This window comes from Cololabis saira, chromosome 11, assembly GCF_033807715.1.
Source record: "Cololabis saira isolate AMF1-May2022 chromosome 11, fColSai1.1, whole genome shotgun sequence".
NCBI classification, from domain to species: domain Eukaryota; kingdom Metazoa; phylum Chordata; class Actinopteri; order Beloniformes; family Belonidae; genus Cololabis; species Cololabis saira.
Window position 1 is genome coordinate 23,989,605 of NC_084597.1, and position 17,590 is coordinate 24,007,194.

A 17,590-nucleotide genomic window follows, 5' to 3' on the forward strand; every position below is an offset into this window, starting at 1 on the left:
GACGAGCATCAGCCGGACCCCTCCCAGCAGAATCAGGCGGTGATGATGGCCGCTGCAGGCGAGCGTCAGAAGGACCCCTCCCAGCAGAATCAGGCGGTGAATATGGCCGCTGCAGGCGAGCGTCAGAAGGACCCCTCCCAGCAGGATCAGGCGGTGATGATGGCCGCTGAAGGCGAGCGTCAGAAGGACCCCTCCCAGCAGGATCAAGCGATGATGGCGGCCGCTGCAGGCGAGCATCAGCAGGACTCCCTTCCGCCAGACCACTCTCCATCTGAACTGGGCCTGATTCCCCATCATCCTGGGTTGATGGCAGCCCTACAGAGGAAGCCAGATAAGGTTTAAGACGGTTAAAATGTACTACAGTCTCTGGCCCTCCCCCTACTGGTGCCACTCGGTACAACACTTCTGTGACCCTCTCTATTATTTTGTAAGGGCCTTTAAACCGTCTCTGAAGCTTGGGGCACAATCCTCTCTTCCTTGCTTTGTTTAGAACCCACACAAGTTCCCCGTCAGAGTAATACTGAAAGTTCACTCTGACATCAAAATTGGTCTTTTGTTGGCTAGAAGCTTTGGCCTGATGCTTCTTCACTGCCTCCACTACAGTGGATAATGTCTCCACTAATTTGCCAACATACTCGCTAACTGAAGGGAACCCCTCTCCAGCCCCCACATCAAGCATTATGTCCACTGGGAGAACCATCTCTCGTCCGAACAACACCTTATAGGGGGTGAAACCTATACTGGCATGCACACTGCTGCGATATGCCATCATTACGTATGGTATAAGAATGTCCCAGTTAGACTGATTCTCCTCGACAAACAGTGATAACATAGACAGCAATGTGCGATTAAATCGTTCAATGAGACCATCTGACTGTGGGTGGTATGGGGAAGTCCTTGTTTTGTGGATATTTAGGAGCTGACACATTTCTCTAAACAGAGTTGACTCAAAATTCCGCCCCTGGTCTGAATGGATGCTACGTGGAGCCCCAAATCTACAAACCCATTCTTCCACTAACACCTTAGCAATAGTCTTAGCCTCCTGGTTTGGCAGAGGAAATGCTTCTGTCCACTTGGAGAAGTAGTCCCCTATAACCACAATATACTTATTTTTACTGGCTGTCTCTGGCAGAGGGCCTAGAATGTCGAGCGCTACTCTCTCATGTGGTCGGGAGACACCTGATGTCTGAAGGGGAGCACAAGGGGGACGACCCTGAACCTTCCGGGAGGCGCAATCTACACATTGCCTACACCACAGCTTCACATCCCCGAACCACCCCAACCAATAGAAGCGATCCTTCACCTTCCCCTGCAGCTTCTGTACCCCTAAGTGGCCACCAGTGGGGGAATCATGCAACTGCGCCAAAACTTTGGGGATCAAAGCCTGGGGGAGGACAACCTGCACCTGAGATGCAGCATCTGAATTTGCAGGAGGCACCCTCACCAACCGTGAATCTCTCATCTGCAATTGCGACCACACAGTAGCGTATTTTTGTAGTGCTGGATCTTCAGGAAGGTCCAGCCCCCTTTTTTTGTTATAGATCAACTGCTGTAATTCTGTGTCCTCATTCTGGGCCTTCACCATTTCATCTTCGACACATTCCTGACTGGCCTGTATTCTGGGCCTCCCCTCCTGCACAGCACACACACTTGGACCTGGGAGGGGCTGTCCCGCAGCTTCAGTCTGACTAGACTCTGGGCCTGAGCTTCCAAATGCAGGCAGCCTAGAGAGGGCATCTGCATTAGCATGTGCTTTCCCTGGCCTGTGTATGATCTTATATTGGAAACTGGCCAACTGCTCCACCCACCTAGCCAACTGTCCCTCCAAGCCCTGAAAGTTATGCAGCCACCTGAGTGAGTTATGGTCAGTACGCAGTATAAACTCTTTCCCCAGCAAATAATGCTTGAAGTACTTCATAAAAGTCACCATACTTAACAGCTCCTTTTTAGTGGTGGCGTACTTCCTTTCTTGCTTCGTCAAAGCTCTACTTGCGTATGCTACCACATGCTCGACACCATTACTCTCCTGCGACAGAACTGCACCAATGCCTGCATCACTGGCATCTGTATCCAAAAGAAAAGGTTTTGCAGGGTCTGGATAGGCAAGCACTGGGGCAGAAATTAAACTGGTCTTCAGCTGTTCAAACGCGTTCTGACAGACTTCTGACCACTTAAAACGTCTGCCCTTCTCAGTCAGCTGGTGTAGGGGGCGGGCTATCTCTGCGAACCCCTTCATGAAACGTCTGTAATATGAAGCTAGCCCTACAAAGCTTCTTACCTCCGTTTGGTTTTTAGGCACAGGCCACTCTTTCACCACCTGTATTTTGGCTGGATCTGCACTCACCCCTTCTGCTGAAATGATATGGCCAAGGTATTGCACTTGAGTCGCAAACAAGTTACACTTGGAGGGTTTCACTTTAAGGTTGGCCTGGCGCAGCTTACACAACACTTCATCTAAGCGTAACAAATGCTCCCGGAATGTGCGACCAAACACAATGATGTCATCGAGGTAGACCAAGCACGTGGTCCACTGCAAGTCGGCCAAAACTACATCCATGAGCCTCTGAAAAGTGCTTGGTGCATTACACAGGCCAAAACTCAGCACATTGAATTCAAACAGTCCCTGCCGCGTTACAAATGCTGACTTATGCTTGTCTTTAGGATCGATTTCAACCTGCCAATACCCACTGGCGAGGTCAAGCGTTGAAAACCAACAAGCTTTATGTAAGCTGTCGAGAGCATCGTCAATTCTGGGGAGGGGATAAGCATCCTTCCTGGTGAGATCATTAAGCTTACGATAGTCAACGCAGAAACGCAGGCTTCCATCCCGCTTTCTCACAAGGACCACCGGGGCGGCCCAAGGGCTACATGATGGCTGAATGATACCACTTGCCTGCATCTGTTTTATGTGTTCTGCACACTCCTCCTGTAAATGGAGGGGAACACGACGTGGATGTAATTTAACAGGATTCGCAGTGCCAGTATCAATCTTATGTCTCGCAAGGGGGGTCCTCCCTAGATCTGTATCTCCTGTACTAAAGACTGGCAAATGTTTGTACAACAGATCACAGATAGCTTGCTGCTCTGAAGTCCCCAACCCCTTCCGGTCTAGCCCCAACTGTTTCACAAGGGAATCTACTGTCCAGGAAGGCATGAAGTCTTCCCTCCTATTAATCCCTTCAGCCTCCCCCAAGCCTCCTCCCACCTCAATATCTGTATGCAGGGTACCGACTCTCATGCCCTTCCGCAACACTAGCTGCTCATCAGTGACATTAATCACACGAATTGGGACAACACCTTGTTCAACTTGGCAAATTACCCGGGCCACCATAACACTACAGTGATCAGACAATGATGTTGAGGGTTCCAATATACCTTCCACACACTCACCAAGTGGGCTTGTGACCACGCCAGGGAGTAAAGCTTCACTTCGGGGTGGAACTGCGGTGTCGGATTTTATCACGACAGTACGTGGTTTTGCATAATCATCTTGGAACAACAAAGGTAACGTTTTCCCCATCACCCGAAAAACCCTTTCCTTGTAGTCAATCACCGCCCCATACTTGGACAAAAAATCAAAGCCCAGCAGGATATCAGAGGAGGGAATATCAGCAACGAGGAACTCTGCTACTAGTGCTAGGGAGTCGAACTGGCAAACTGACTGCCACACTCCTGATATGCACATACCCCCCCCGTTAGCAGCCGATACATTCCCCGGATACTCAGTCAGCTCACATCCCCCCCTGGTAATTGACATCCACAGCTTCTTGGGGATTACTGATCGATCAGCTCCACTGTCTACCAACACCTGGAGGTCAAACCCCCCCACTCTGGCAGCTACATGGCTGCCCTTTCTCTTGGTTGAGGCCACAGTCCGAGTCAAAAGTGAGGGGGCGGGCAGTTGGCCCGCTGTACCCACCCCCTCTAGTTTCCCTGCACATATGGACAGTCATGGCGGAGGTGTCGGTCACACCCACACTCCCAACACACTCGAGAACGGTTATGGGCTCTACGCCCAAAAGTACCTCCTGAACCACCCCCAGTGTCAAGAACGGGACACCTGGGAGAAGTAGAGGAGGAAGTGGATGGGGCCACAAGAACAGGGTGCCTGGGAACGCTAGAAGAGGCAGTGGGTGGAGTCACTGTGCTAGAGGGAGTCTGCCGCACCTGTACTACAGACTGCATGGCTTTGACCTCCTGACGCAGCCCTTCTACTGCGCCCAATAAGGCCTCAAAACGATCGTCAGTCTCATTGGTGCTTTTTACTTCCCTTACTCTTGCATCAGGAACGGAGTGGGCTTGTTCCAAATTTCTAAGGAGCTCCATCTCAGCAGCTAAGTGGATTGCAGCCTCTAACGTCTTGGGCTTTGCAGCACGGAGGCTAATACGGAAGTCCCCAGTGCTAAAATGGGTCACAAACTGGTCTCTGGCCAACAGGTCTCGAGTGTGATCATCCACGGAGGAATAAGCTTTTGCCACTAGCCTACGCAGAGCATTTCCAAACTCCTGGGCAGTCTCATTTGGGGACCGCCTCCTCTCCACAAAAGCAACCCTACTCCACTCATCACTATGGCAGGGCTCAAAACAAGTAGTCAGAGCTGCTTTTAAGCGGGCATAATTAGCTTTTGCTTCAGCAGAAACACCATTATACATGTCACGCGCATGCCCGGACACCAACAATGCCATAAATTTCAGTTTGACAGGTTCGTCCCATCCATTAACACTAGCGGCTAGCTCAAATTGCTCCACCCAATCAGACCATTCTCGGCCCACCCCAGAAAAAACTTCAGGCATGAACACAGGACGGGGGATTACACTAGCTGGAAAGGGCGCTAGCGGAGCAGCCATGCTGCTAGAAGGGTTATTTCCACTTGCATTCATTTCTCCTAATCCTGATTGTGATAAATCATTCTCCGCCTCCGACATATTTAGTTCTTGATCCCACCGCTGCCACCAGTGTAATAATTATTCGTTTATTAGATTATATTTTCACGGATAATATAAAGCTGCCACCACCTTTATTAAACCGGTGTGGTCCGGTATAAGAGGCAAGAGGATGTTTATCAACCACACAAATACACAGGGATAGGATACAAAATAATCTTTACTAGAAAATATATCTTTGTTTAAAAATGGCAATATGACCCCTGCAACAGGCTGAGAACTAGAGGCTAACAGCTATGGCACACCAATGGCCACCCTACAACCCTGCCACACGAAATGCAAGTCCACAAACCCAGACGAGGCCGGCACACGGTCAAAGAGTCACTGCACACTATAAAACCAAATAGCTGACACAGCAAACTAATAAAACTCAGTGCTAAAACTGCACAGCAAACCAAAGGGACCACTCCAAACTATAAGCAGGTCAAAACCACTCCACACCACTAGGGGGAGGCAGGGGGCCCGGGGGCCTTCAGCGTCGCCTCTAAATGAGCCCCTGACAAAGGATCAATTACCCTGGAATATGCGTTAAAACATTATGCTCCGGTTCATATAGGGAAATGAACGGGCATCAAATCACTCAAATACATAGACATGAAAGGAAAAAATATGAAGGACACAACAAATAATGGACAATGTATACAGTATTTGAGTTTAACTTATCTCGCCCGGTCTGGCGACGACACCCCCCCACGGGGTGTCAGCATGGAGTTACCCGTGAAGCGTCACGGACCAAACTCACTGCGGCCAGGTTAGTGACAACCGGCAGCAGTTTGTGGCAGGGAAGCCTCAGTAAGGAGAAGGCATGGGCACCTACTACACCCCGGTCCCTCACTATCTAAAGGAGGCATCCAGCCTCCCCTCCTCACTCAGAAAAGGCTCTCTCCCCTATCCAGCTGTCTTCGCGGCCGGCAACAATAAAAGCTGCGATCCGCACCCTCCCAGCCCGGTGCCGCAGCTTCGAACAGAAACTGAAGTATTCCCCACTCTCCGTCCAGTCATTCACAGACCTCTTTTATTCCTCTCCTAGCTGACACAGGTGCAAGTGATTCACAATCAGGTACTGGAACTCCTCCCTGCAGCATCCACACCGGCAGGCACAGAGACCCTCCTGACATTTCATTACAATACTTCAACTTCTACAGGAGTATTTTTAAACTCTAGTATCTATACTCCTACCTGAGTAATGATAATGAATGTGAATACTTTTGACACCTCTGATTTGATTTCTTCTCCGTCTACACTGCAGCAACATACGAGGAAGGACGGGGCACCACTCCTTCCGCGGCAGTAGGGGGCAGTGCTGCGTTCAGACCACAACAAGGGAAGAAGAAACACACACACACGTGTTTCCAAGATGTCGACTGACTGTGGTGTTGTGTTTTGAGACGATACAAACTTATTTAAAGGCGGTTAACTTAGTCCTGTTTTAAAACGACATCAAAAGCACAGTATGGCTCAGAGAAAGAAGTTCACGAAGAAGAGGAGACACCCAAATAAGCGTGACGGTGGAGACTTCGAGCTGGCCGCCGAGATCAAAGATGATGATTCCGTAAGAACTACAACTATTAATGTTTATCCTTCAGCATATGAGTATAGTATATAGTGTATTCCATATATAAAATGTATGAATACAACCGAATGTGGCGTGTTTCTGAGCGGTTTGCCTGGTGGACGGCCCTGGGCAGCCACACGGGGGTATAGCTCAGTGGTAGAGCATTTGACTGCAGATCAAGAGGTCTCCGGTTCAAATCCGGATGCCCCCTAGGATGGTTTTCATTTTCACTCATGAAGAATAACTATAGTTAAACATGTTTTCGGATTAAACAAATGATAATCTATTCAGTAGCTTTCAATCGTTTTCAGTCGAGCTGATGTGAGTTTTTTCTTTTTTTTTTCTTTTTCTTTTTTCTTTGCACGTGTGTTTCTACTTGTTAGGTTTCTGTATTTCATACTAGCACAAACAAATGCAGCTGCACTGGCTCCCTGTTAAACAAAGAGTAGATTTTAAAGTACTTCTTTTTGTGTTTAAATCTATGAATGGCTTAGCTCCCTCCTACATAGTTGACATGCTCACTGAATACATACCGGACAGAGCCCTTAGATCATCAAATAAGAGTCTTCTAATCATATCTAGAATCCACACTAGATCTGCTCATGGTGCTTCAGTCACTACTACACTCTCTGGAATTCCTTGCCGCAGGAACTAAGGTCTGCTCCAACAGTGCCCACTTTCCAAAGCAGACTAAAAAAACGTACCTTTTTTCACAGGCGTTTGACTAAACTCATGGTTGGCTGGGTGATCGCACTTTTGTTAAAATGGAATTATGGTTGTTATTATTGTTTTTTTTCTTGTCATACTCGTTATCTATGTCTGTTATTGTAAACTTGTAATTTAGTTTGTTTGTTTATGTATTTTTGAGCACATTGAGTCCATGCTCGTAATGTGAAATGTGCTTTATAAATAAAATTGACTTGACTCATCTAAGTCCTCTTTAACCCTGCCTGTCTCTCACAGCCTGGGAGGAATCTGTCACGCTTTCCTTCGGCATCAGAGTGCTTGTCAGATGTGGAGCCCGACACTAGGCAGCTGGTCAGAGCCCAAAACAAGAAGAAAAAGAAGTCTGGAGGGTTTCAGTCCATGGGTGTGTACAGAAAGCACCTACACTTTCACTTCTTTATGCCCTCTTTCTTTAACTGCTTAGTTTCAGTACATCCAGTGTGATGTTTACTTGTAATCGACATACTTTGACTTCATTATGTGTTATTTCAGGTCTGAGCTACCCTGTTTATAAAGGTGTCATGAAGAAGGGTTACAAAGTCCCAACACCCATTCAAAGAAAGGTAAGTTAATACAATGTGTGAACTATTGTGATTTATTCAAACATCTGAGACTTTTAATAAATGTAACATGAATCATTCTCTGTGCCATTTCAGACCATCCCTCTGATTCTGGATGGAAAGGATGTTGTTGCTATGGCAAGGACTGGCAGTGGTAAGACTGCTGCTTTCTTGGTGCCTATGTTTGAGAAGCTGAAAGCCCCTCAAGCTACAGGAGCCAGAGCCCTCATCCTGACACCCACCAGAGAGTTGGCTCTACAGACCATGAAGTTCACTAGAGAGGTCTGTGTTCATACAGCGTCTTTGCTGAGTAGACAAATATGTAGATGTTTTAAGAATTATTTAGTGCTGCCCTTGATATTTCTTTTCTTATCTGTATTGTATCTGTGTTTTAGTTGGGAAAATTTACTGGCCTCAAGACTGCTTTGGTTCTTGGCGGAGACAGGTGCGTGACCTCTTGGTTACTTTCCGTTGTTAGTTTGTTGTTCCTGATGTATCAAACTCTGGAGTGACAGTTAATGTCTCTGCTGATTTCCAGAATGGAGGATCAGTTTGCTGCTCTCCATGAAAACCCTGACATGTAAGTGTTTTGTTTTAGCATCACCTGATGAAGTTATCACATTTGCAATAAATTGAAATCCTACTCTTCATCCTCCTCCCTCAGAATTATCGGCACTCCTGGTCGCCTGATGCACGTCATTAAGGAGATGAACCTGAAACTGCACAGTGTGGAGTACGTGGTGTTTGATGAGGCCGACAGGTGAGGAATTGTCAATTTTATAGGTGGCTTAGGTCAATTTTGCAACGTATATTAAGCTGCACGTATGTAAGCTGATGTGTATCTTTTGTCACTCAGGCTGTTTGAGATGGGTTTTGCTGAGCAGCTTCAGGAGGTCATCCAGAGGTTTCCAGAAACCAGACAGACACTCTTGTTTTCTGCCACTCTTCCCAAACTCTTGGTGGAATTTGCCAGAGCTGGTGAGATCAGCAGCCCCCCCCCCCCCCCACATACACACACGTAACACAGTCATATTGATGATGGGCACAAGGTTTTGCTTAACACAGGGATTAAAGTTCTCTCTAGATGCACGTAACCTGACACCTAATAGCCTACGGCGTAGGGTACGCGGCGACGTGCACCGTAACGGTGCGCGTCGCCGCGTACCCTACGCCGTAGCCTACGCCGTCGATTTAACGCGGAACCATAAATCAGGCTTACATGCGCATCTACAGCGAAAAATGTTCCCACCGTCGCCGGTTTCGGCTGTTTCTCGACCCCAAACTGGTATTTGTTGTATGTTTTTATTTAATTTTTTTAAATATCTTTTTAAAATGTTGTTTTCAAGCTCCAGCTGGGTTATATTCGAGAGATTATTCAGCAATGTCAGTGGTTGCGTGACAGCAGCTTCAGGCTCGGCGCCAGCTCCGCCACGATAGAGAGGGATATTCCTGTTTATTCACCCCCTCATTCATTCACCCCCTCATTCATTCACCCCCCCCACGACGGGACAGCCTTGTACCTGTCACCGGTGTGTCTATCAGGGGGAATCAGGGCAGTTAAATGAGAGTTAAAGGGGCAGTTTGGTGGTAGCCAGCTTAGTTAGCCTGGGAGCTAAGTGTAAGTGTACTGCTTGTTCTTTTTTAAAGGTTGTATAACAACTACAATCACAACACCTGTGGAAATGGATGTGTGTTTAAATGTGACTAATGTTAAAGTTGGTAACACCGTGAGGGAGTAGGGGGGAGTGGGGGGGTCGTTTTTGTGCTTGTTTTTCTTCCCTTTGCAGCTCAGTTTAATGAGGCTTCACTTGTTATTGACCATCAGGGATATTTTAAACATAAGAGTAAGAAAGTTAAAATGTTCTACACTAAAGGTACTTACACGTTGCTAAATAACTAACTGCTAAGCCAATGGGTCTTAACTGTACCTTGTAATCCAAACTTGCAACCTATCCTTCCCCCTGATGGTTGAAATAACTACATTTAAACCACCGGGGGGGGGCTGAAAACTTTCCGTCCTGGGATTTTTTTTTTTGCTTTAGTCCCTGGCTTAACAACAATTATTATTTGTTTTTTTCTTCTTTTCAGGGCTGACGGAGCCTGTGCTGATTCGGTTGGATGTGGATTCTAAACTCAGTGATCAGATTGCGGTAAAAAGAGGACATGACTTATCAATAATCAGAATCAGAAAGGGGTTTATTGCCAAGTTTGTTAACACACACAAGGAATTTGTTGTGGTGATGATTGGTGCAATACAATAAAAATAAAAATATAAAAACAAACAAATATATAGAGATAAAATAAGAGATAGAATAAAATAAAATGTATAAACAGAAATGTACAATATGAGGTTTTAAAGTGCCGGATATGAGTCTTTACAAAAAGTGACGTAGGATGACAGATGACAGATAAAATGTATAAACAGAAATGTACAATATAAACAGAAATGTACAATATGGGGTTTTTAAAGTGCCGGATATGAGTCTGTACAAATGTTACGGGGCTGGAATATTTACGTTAATGTAACGTAGAGTGGGATGGGGATCATGTCCAAGCTGGCAGTATTTGCTACAAATTATGTAGCATGACCTGCATAGTCTGTTTAAGAGATGAGTCCTGAAAATTTTGTTTTTTATTTTTAAAAACTAGACAATTTAAACCTTTCATTCATCCTATCTACTGTTCCTAGACTATATACTATATATTATCTAGCACATCATTAATTCTGTTAAAAAGAAAACTGCCATGGTCTTAATCTCATTTATGCCTTCAAAAGTGCACTGTAGGGTTTAATATTTTACAAAAGTTATTTTAGTGTGTTTCGCTTCTTGACCAGATACTTTTTGCTGCCATTAAGAAGTTCATGGATTACTCCTGGGTGGATATTTCATTGCTCTTCCCTGCTGAAGTGGCATAGTGCATGTAAATGATTTCCTTTTTTGGCATGAACTCATCTCTTAAGAGCAGTGCGCATTTCCAATACGGATGAGGCAAGGACTTTCTATATGTGTGTGATCTACAGCTTGGCAGGCAGCAAAACTTCCTCAGAGCATTATACTCCCTGCACTGTTTCTAACACTGGGGATGTTCTCTAAAGTTATCGCTTCATCATTGCTCTTTTAAAATATTTCTCAATCTGGCCAAACCTCTCGTTTCATAGCCTGAATGTTGTCTTTGTCTACTTAATCATCTGTGTAGTTCGGTTAAGCTTTGAACTTACCGATTCTCAAAACAAGAGGCTCTTTTCATATGGACTGTACATTAAAGAGCTTGACAAGTGATATTGCAGAGACATTTTCCACTGTTGTAAGAAAATTATTGCAAGTCTTGCTTGAGTTGAAGGATGCTTATGTGACGCAGTCTCTAGGTACAAGATGGCAATTGAAGAACTTGGATGCAGTCTTCCTTCTCTTTGTATTATGACAATATCAAACATATTTATTAATGTTGCAGGTCTTTTGTCTTATGCAAACTGTGCCATTAAAAGTAATTAGTCTTTATCTTAGCTAATATAAGTGTATCTATTAGGGCTTGAATTTTCTCTGTTCAGTTTAAACCATATTTGAGAGGATTATGTAAAATTCTTGCATATTCTTTACTCAGAAATGACAGTCTGAAGCTTAAAGCAAAATCCTCACTATGTGTGTGGCTCCTTTTCAAATATTTTTTTTTCTTTCTTCAGCTGTCATTCTTTTACTCGCGCGTGGACGACAAACCTGCACTGCTGCTGCACCTCCTGAGGAACGTGGTGAAGCCTCAGGAGCAGACGGTCGTCTTTGTTGCCACCAAACATCATGTAGAGTACGTCAAGGAGGTGAGACGTGAACACTAGAATAACCGTTTCTGCTCAGTTACCTCATATATTCAGTCAATACAGTTTGTTTTTCTTCTTCTTTTTTATGCCTTTTGTTTTGGTCTCCAGCTGCTTTCTTTAGAAGGCATAGACTGTGCCTTCATCTATAGTGCCCTTGATCAGACTGCCAGAAAGATCAACATCGGCAAATTTGTGCACCGGAAAGCCATGGTGCTGATTGTGACTGACGTTGCTGCTCGTGGTATAGACATCCCCCTGCTGGACAATGTAATCAACTACAACTTCCCCTCCAAGGCCAAGCTTTTCTTGCACAGAGTTGGTTAGTTGTTTATACACAGATTTTAGAACATGTATTTACCCTTAATAACAAATGTATTTGATAAATCACCACCTGTCTTTTCCCATCAGGCCGTGTGGGCCGTGCGGGCCGCAGTGGAAGAACATACAGCATGGTTTGCCCAGATGAAATGCCTTTGGTGTACGACCTCCACCTCTTCCTTGGAAGGCCTGTTCAGTTCTCCACACTTGAGCACACACAAGGTAAATTTGGTAGACTTTAGGGCTGGGCGATTTTGGACAAAAATAAAATCCCGATTTTTTTTCTCTGAAAACTTGATTTTCGATTTCGATTTTTTTGTTAAAACTACAAAAGACAATGGTTTCAAATATTTTATCTTTATTTTTAAAGAAAAATAGCAAACAAATTTCCCTATTGGGAATTAAATGCAATTGAAAGATACTGTAAATCCTCCTTGAGTTTAGTAAAGTGACAACATTTACAATTTTCTTGACCAAACAAAGATGACTAGACGTGCTCTGTCTGTAATGCAGCCAGCTTCAAAAAAGGAAAATCGATTTTCCTTTTTTAACATCGATTGTGATTAATAAATCCGATTTAGATTTAAAATCGATTAATCGCACAGCCCTAGTAGACCTCCTCAAGCTCATGGCCTGATAAATTAACTCTTGGATTTATGTTGCTGCACTTCTAAAGCCTCTAAGACATACACACATCAATCTAGTTGTCTTCCCATTCTGCTGTTCCTCTACTCCTCCTTCCTCCAGATTCAGATGGTGTGTTTGGTAGAGTCCCTCAAAGCATCTTGGATGATGAAGGTTCTCATCTCATTGCCACCCACGAGAACTCCCTGGAGCTACAGAACCTGCATCATGTCTCTGAGAACGCATACAAGCAATACCTAAAGTCCAGGCCAAATCCCTCCCCAGAGTCCATCAAACGGGTCAAAAACACAGATCTGAGCAGCATGGCTGTCCATCCGTTACTCTGTAAGTTTGAAGAAGGAGTAACTATGAAGAGTATTTCTGACCAGTGAAAACAATGGCAGCATGATTTATGGCAACATTTCAACGTTTTTGTTTCAGGTTCTGGTTTAGAGAACATGGAGCTAGAACGCATTCACATGGTCGATACGATTAAGGGCTACAAATCCAAAGCTGTGAGTCAGCCGCTGATGTTTCACACTGCTGCGGTTCCCTATTACCCTGGGGTGGAACATGGAAAATAATATGAATCTTTGGTTTTGTTGTAGACGATCTTCGAAATCAACTCCAGCAGTAAGACATCTGCCAGTGAGGTGATGCGGACAAAACGCTCCAAGGACATGAAGATAGTGGACAAATTCAGCAGGACGAAGGCGGACCTGGCTGCAGGCAGCAAGCTGTCACTCAAGCCCATGACCATCGCTGACGGTGACAGCGAGGAGGAGGATGATTTAAAGGTAATAAACACTGATGCCTATCAGAGGGCTGTCTTTTGAACATTACCAGATAGGGCTGCAACGATTCGTCGACGTTGTCGACAAAAATCGATAATCAAAATTGTCGACAATGAGTTCCATTGTCGACAATTGTCGCCAGACGTGTTTTTTTCCAATGGAGTGAGGCGTCCCACTTCAATACAATCTCTGTCGAGTCGCGCATGCACGACAGCATCTGAGCGCAGCTGCGGGTAATAAAACTTTGATAAAAAATAAAAAGTTTGGGAGCATTTTAGCCTCGATACGGTGAATAAAAAGATTACTTGCAAGGTTTGCAAAGCCGACGTTGCTTTTCACAGGAGCACGTCGGTAATGCATTTGAAGAGAAAGCACGTCGGAGTGTTGAACGAAACGGACTCGCCTTGGTAAGATATTAAGCGTATTTTGGCTTTAAAAGAAAGCTTTAACGTTATGCCTAACAAAGTATTAAATTATGTCAGATATTTGGAGAAACTGCGTTTAGTGTCTGTGGCGCGTCTTGGAAGAGAGACGCACGGGACCGCAGTCCGTCAGCAGCATTCTCTCCTTTCACAGCAATGTAATAGCCAAGCGATTCATTTGTTAAATTAATTTGTTTCATTCTAAACTTTGTTTATTTTATGTTATTTATGAAAAAAGGCTTGTGTGCTGATTACAATGATGGATTTGCATCCAACTTTCAGTCAGGTGCCTATGAACTGTCAATTATCCATCAAACTCCACAATGGTCATGTTAACATTAAATCAGATAGATTTGTCTGGACTTCTGTACGTTGCATTCAAGTCGCTTGTAGCACACTGCTTGTTTTATACTTAGGAGAGCAGATTGAATTGATTTGAAAACTCTGCCGTGTGATGAAGGTGAATAGATGATTAATTGAAGGCACATTAAAGGACCCGATGTAGTTAATGGATGGTCTTATTTTCCTTTCAGTAGTAGGCATTGAAGGAGTTCACTGTGCCGCAAATGTTGGGATTAAGAATGATTGTTTGTTATCATGGGTCTACCTCAGAACCTTCTCCTCGTTGGACATGCCTGGAGCAGCTCCTCAGAGAGGCATCCTAACCAGATGCCATAACCACTTACTATCACTGCAGGAGGAGCAGCAGTGGCTCTACTCATAGTTCTTCCTGAGTGACTCCACTTTTCAGCCTGTTTACAAGGGAGAGTCCAGCTCCCCTTCAGGAACTACTCACGCCAGCGGCTTGTATTCGCAGCCTTGTTAATCCAGTCGCGACTCAGTATTCATGACCTTAAGTGAGGTTACGGGCCTGGGATGTTGACTGGTAAACAGAGTCTTGTCTTTTTGGCTCAGTTCTTTCTCCACCACAACAGACCTGCACAGATCTCCATCCCACCTTTTCTGACTGAAACAATCCAGCAGAAATATTTTCTGCTCGATGACATCTTTTTTTTCCCAGGAGGGACTTTTACCAGACCAAATTCTCGGTGTGTTTCAACTGCCTGGTTTCTGCAGTAAAAGTAAAAACAACCGTTAATAAAAACCAAAAAACTCAAAACAAAGTAGCTGAAAATTGAGATCAAGTGGAAAAATAATATGCTTTGAATGTTAAATGCCATGAGATGGTGAAACTCTGCGGTAAACATGTTTCTAATTGCTCCCCAATTGCTTGTCTCCTTTAATCTTTAAGGGAAAAGATCCCTTTGTGTATAAAAGTCAACATTGTGTAACTGGTGTTCCATGAAAAGTTATTAAAAAAGTAGTGTTTGGCACAGTTGATGTTGTGTGCAAACTTAAATGAGAAAGAATAAGCTTTTTTTTTAATACATTTTTTTATTTTGTCAGTTGTAGATTTTAATTTCACTCAAGCACTTTTTGTCAGGTTTATTACTTGTCATATTTAATGTGTCCACCAGGGGGTGTTCTCAGAGGTGGTGGGTGGTAAGAGAAGAGTCCCACAAGAAGATGGAGAAGAACGACCAAATAAGAAAAGGAAGCAAACGGGCAAGGATGAGGAGTTTTACATCCCTTACAGACCTAAAGACTTTGACTCTGAGAGAGGGTGAGCACGTGAAATGTCTTTCTTTTCTATGAAATATCTGTCCAAGGCACAATGTTTTCACTGATAAAGTTGTTTCGTGTGTCATCAGATTAAGTCTCGGTGGAGAGACTAGTAATTTTGAGCAGCAGGCCTCCTCAGCTGTCCTCGACCTCATGGGAGATGAGGGTGACCGCTTAAACCAGCACAAAAACATCATGAGATGGTGAAACTTTAAATTACATTTCCCACTTTCTGTCACTGACTATTTAAATCTGGGCTTTTTTTTCTTCAATTCCTACTATAATGTAGCATAATTTTAAAAATGTATTTATTTGTATTAAAGGGACCGTAAGAGGAAGCGATTTGTGAGAGACACAGGAAAGGAGGACCAGAAGACGAAGATCAGAACAGAGAGCAACCAGGTCATTAATAACAAGAAGAAAAAGAAGAACTTGTATCCTTCCAATAAAATATCTCTTTGTGAGCTTATTACCATCCCTAACTATGTTGATACTGTTATATCTGACCATGTTTGTTTTTGTATTTTTTGTAATTGAATTACTCTGTATAGAAACTGAAGAAAGTTTACAATCATAACTGTAAAAAATGTTGACTTTTCATAACCACAAGACTATTATTTGTGTATAATTAGCCCCAGTATTGATCATTTTTAGATGAGATGTATGACTTAACAACTTGTCAGCTATGAGGAGTGGAAGAAAAACTACAAGATTGATGATGCAGGATCTGGCTCGGATGGAGAAACCGGAGGAGGAGCAGCAGGGAGGAGGCCACCAGGAGGTAAAACTTTACCACTAATTGAATATACCGTGTGTGTGTGTGTGTGTCTCAATATCCAGTTATTTTTTTTTTTTTGTTTGTGTGTGTGTGTGTGTATGTGTGTGTGTGTGTGTGTATATATATATATATATATATATATATATATATATATATATATATTGTAGTGACTATCTTTAGACTTTAGACTCTTTCTTCTTTTGACCAAACATCTTACTCACTTCATGAATGGTAATGACAGGAGATTTTTTACGTGTTGAGTACGGCAACAGAACCGTCAGCAGAACGGTAAAACGCTGTGTTGCTCCACCGTCACTCGTTTATTCTTTCAACTGACATAAAACACACCATCAGCTGCTACGGAAGCCCCACTGGCCCAAACTACCGAAACCGTTAAGGCAAAACAAATATCAGTAGTGAAATTTAGGTATTAATCACTAAACTATAAAATAATAACTCTCAAAACTTAAACTGAAATATATTCCTTCTCTGTAAACAACAAGGCATATTATGCAATAAAAGAGTTAACTATAAAGTAAATTATAAGCTATACATGGCGCTTACATTTATATATACACAATACTCAATATCCAGTTATTCTTTTATTGTTTGTGTGTGTGTGCATATATAAAATACTCAATATCCAGTTATTTATTCTTTTATTGTTTACGTAATGGGTTTTCTCCCTCTAAATTAGATGTTGTGGCTCAAATCTTGCAGGATAAATTGACAGCATATAAAAAAAAATTAAATAGAGTCCTTCAGGTCCCTACAGTGTTTACTGTGTTGCTGTTGCTCCCCCAGCCTCGTCTCACTGCTTCATGCTTCTTCTCCTAGGTCGTGGTCGTGGCCGTGGTCGCCGAGGCCCGAGCTCCCGCAGCTCCGGTGGACCACAGGTGACGCCCGGTGGCCGCAGGATACGGTCCGAACTCAAAACCAGCGCACAGATTCTGAAGCAGCGCAAGATTAGGGAGAAGCAGGAGTTCCTGCAGGGCGGAGGGATGAAAAGAATCCGCTCTAAGGGCAAGCAGTTTCTCGGAGAGGTGAAGAGGTCTGGTTTTGGACGGGGGAGTCAAAAGAAGGGCAAGATGAAGAAGAGACTGTGAGCGGCACTTAAGAAGTGGTCACTGCCAGGGGCTAAATGGGGTACCAACAATGTCTGTATTATATTTTATTGGTGCTTTGTGAGTTAATAAAGAAGAAGCTGGTTTGATGAAAGCTTTTCAGGACTGTCGTTTTGCTTCTGCATCGCTGGCTTCTGAGCTCAAGAGAAAAAAGATCCACAAAGTGAGATTTTGAATATTTTTAAGCATGGCAGCAGTTTACATGCTGATTTTATTTTAAATACTGAAACTATTCAGATTATTAACTGATGGCCAAATACAAACATGAGTAAGACAATATCCTGCATCCTGTCATCATTTGACATTTT

At 43.8% G+C, this 17,590-nt stretch overlaps 1 protein-coding gene and 1 non-coding gene across 2 annotated transcripts; both read left to right on the forward strand.

Annotated features, from left to right (window-relative positions):
• The first annotated feature begins 6,278 nt into the window (after positions 1-6,278).
• On the forward strand, positions 6,279-17,376 carry ddx54 (DEAD (Asp-Glu-Ala-Asp) box polypeptide 54). Its single transcript, XM_061733364.1, has 20 exons — positions 6,279-6,496; positions 7,463-7,589; positions 7,718-7,788; positions 7,882-8,067; positions 8,181-8,230; positions 8,324-8,365; positions 8,450-8,545; positions 8,642-8,763; positions 9,874-9,935; positions 11,468-11,599; positions 11,708-11,918; positions 12,008-12,139; positions 12,665-12,886; positions 12,983-13,056; positions 13,150-13,338; positions 15,236-15,381; positions 15,470-15,583; positions 15,704-15,814; positions 16,064-16,161; positions 16,996-17,376. The coding sequence occupies exons 1-20, from the start codon at positions 6,398-6,400 to the stop codon at positions 17,262-17,264; spliced, it is 2,553 nt and encodes an 850-aa protein (XP_061589348.1). The 5' UTR covers positions 6,279-6,397; the 3' UTR covers positions 17,265-17,376.
• Positions 6,639-6,710, forward strand: trnac-gca (transfer RNA cysteine (anticodon GCA)). Its single transcript has one exon. It is a non-coding gene; the product is annotated as a tRNA-Cys (tRNA).
• Positions 17,377-17,590: the final 214 nt, after the last annotated feature.

Excerpts from the sequence above, each read along its gene's own strand:
- ddx54 (XM_061733364.1), top strand. The coding sequence starts at position 6,398 with ATGGCTCAGAGAAAGAAGTTCACGAAGAAGAGGAGACACCCAAATAAG. Across the intron at positions 8,546-8,641 it reads GTGTTTGATGAGGCCGACAG|GCTGTTTGAGATGGGTTTTG; the intron begins GTGAGGAATTGT and ends TTTGTCACTCAG. Across the intron at positions 15,382-15,469 it reads GACTTTGACTCTGAGAGAGG|ATTAAGTCTCGGTGGAGAGA; the intron begins GTGAGCACGTGA and ends GTGTGTCATCAG.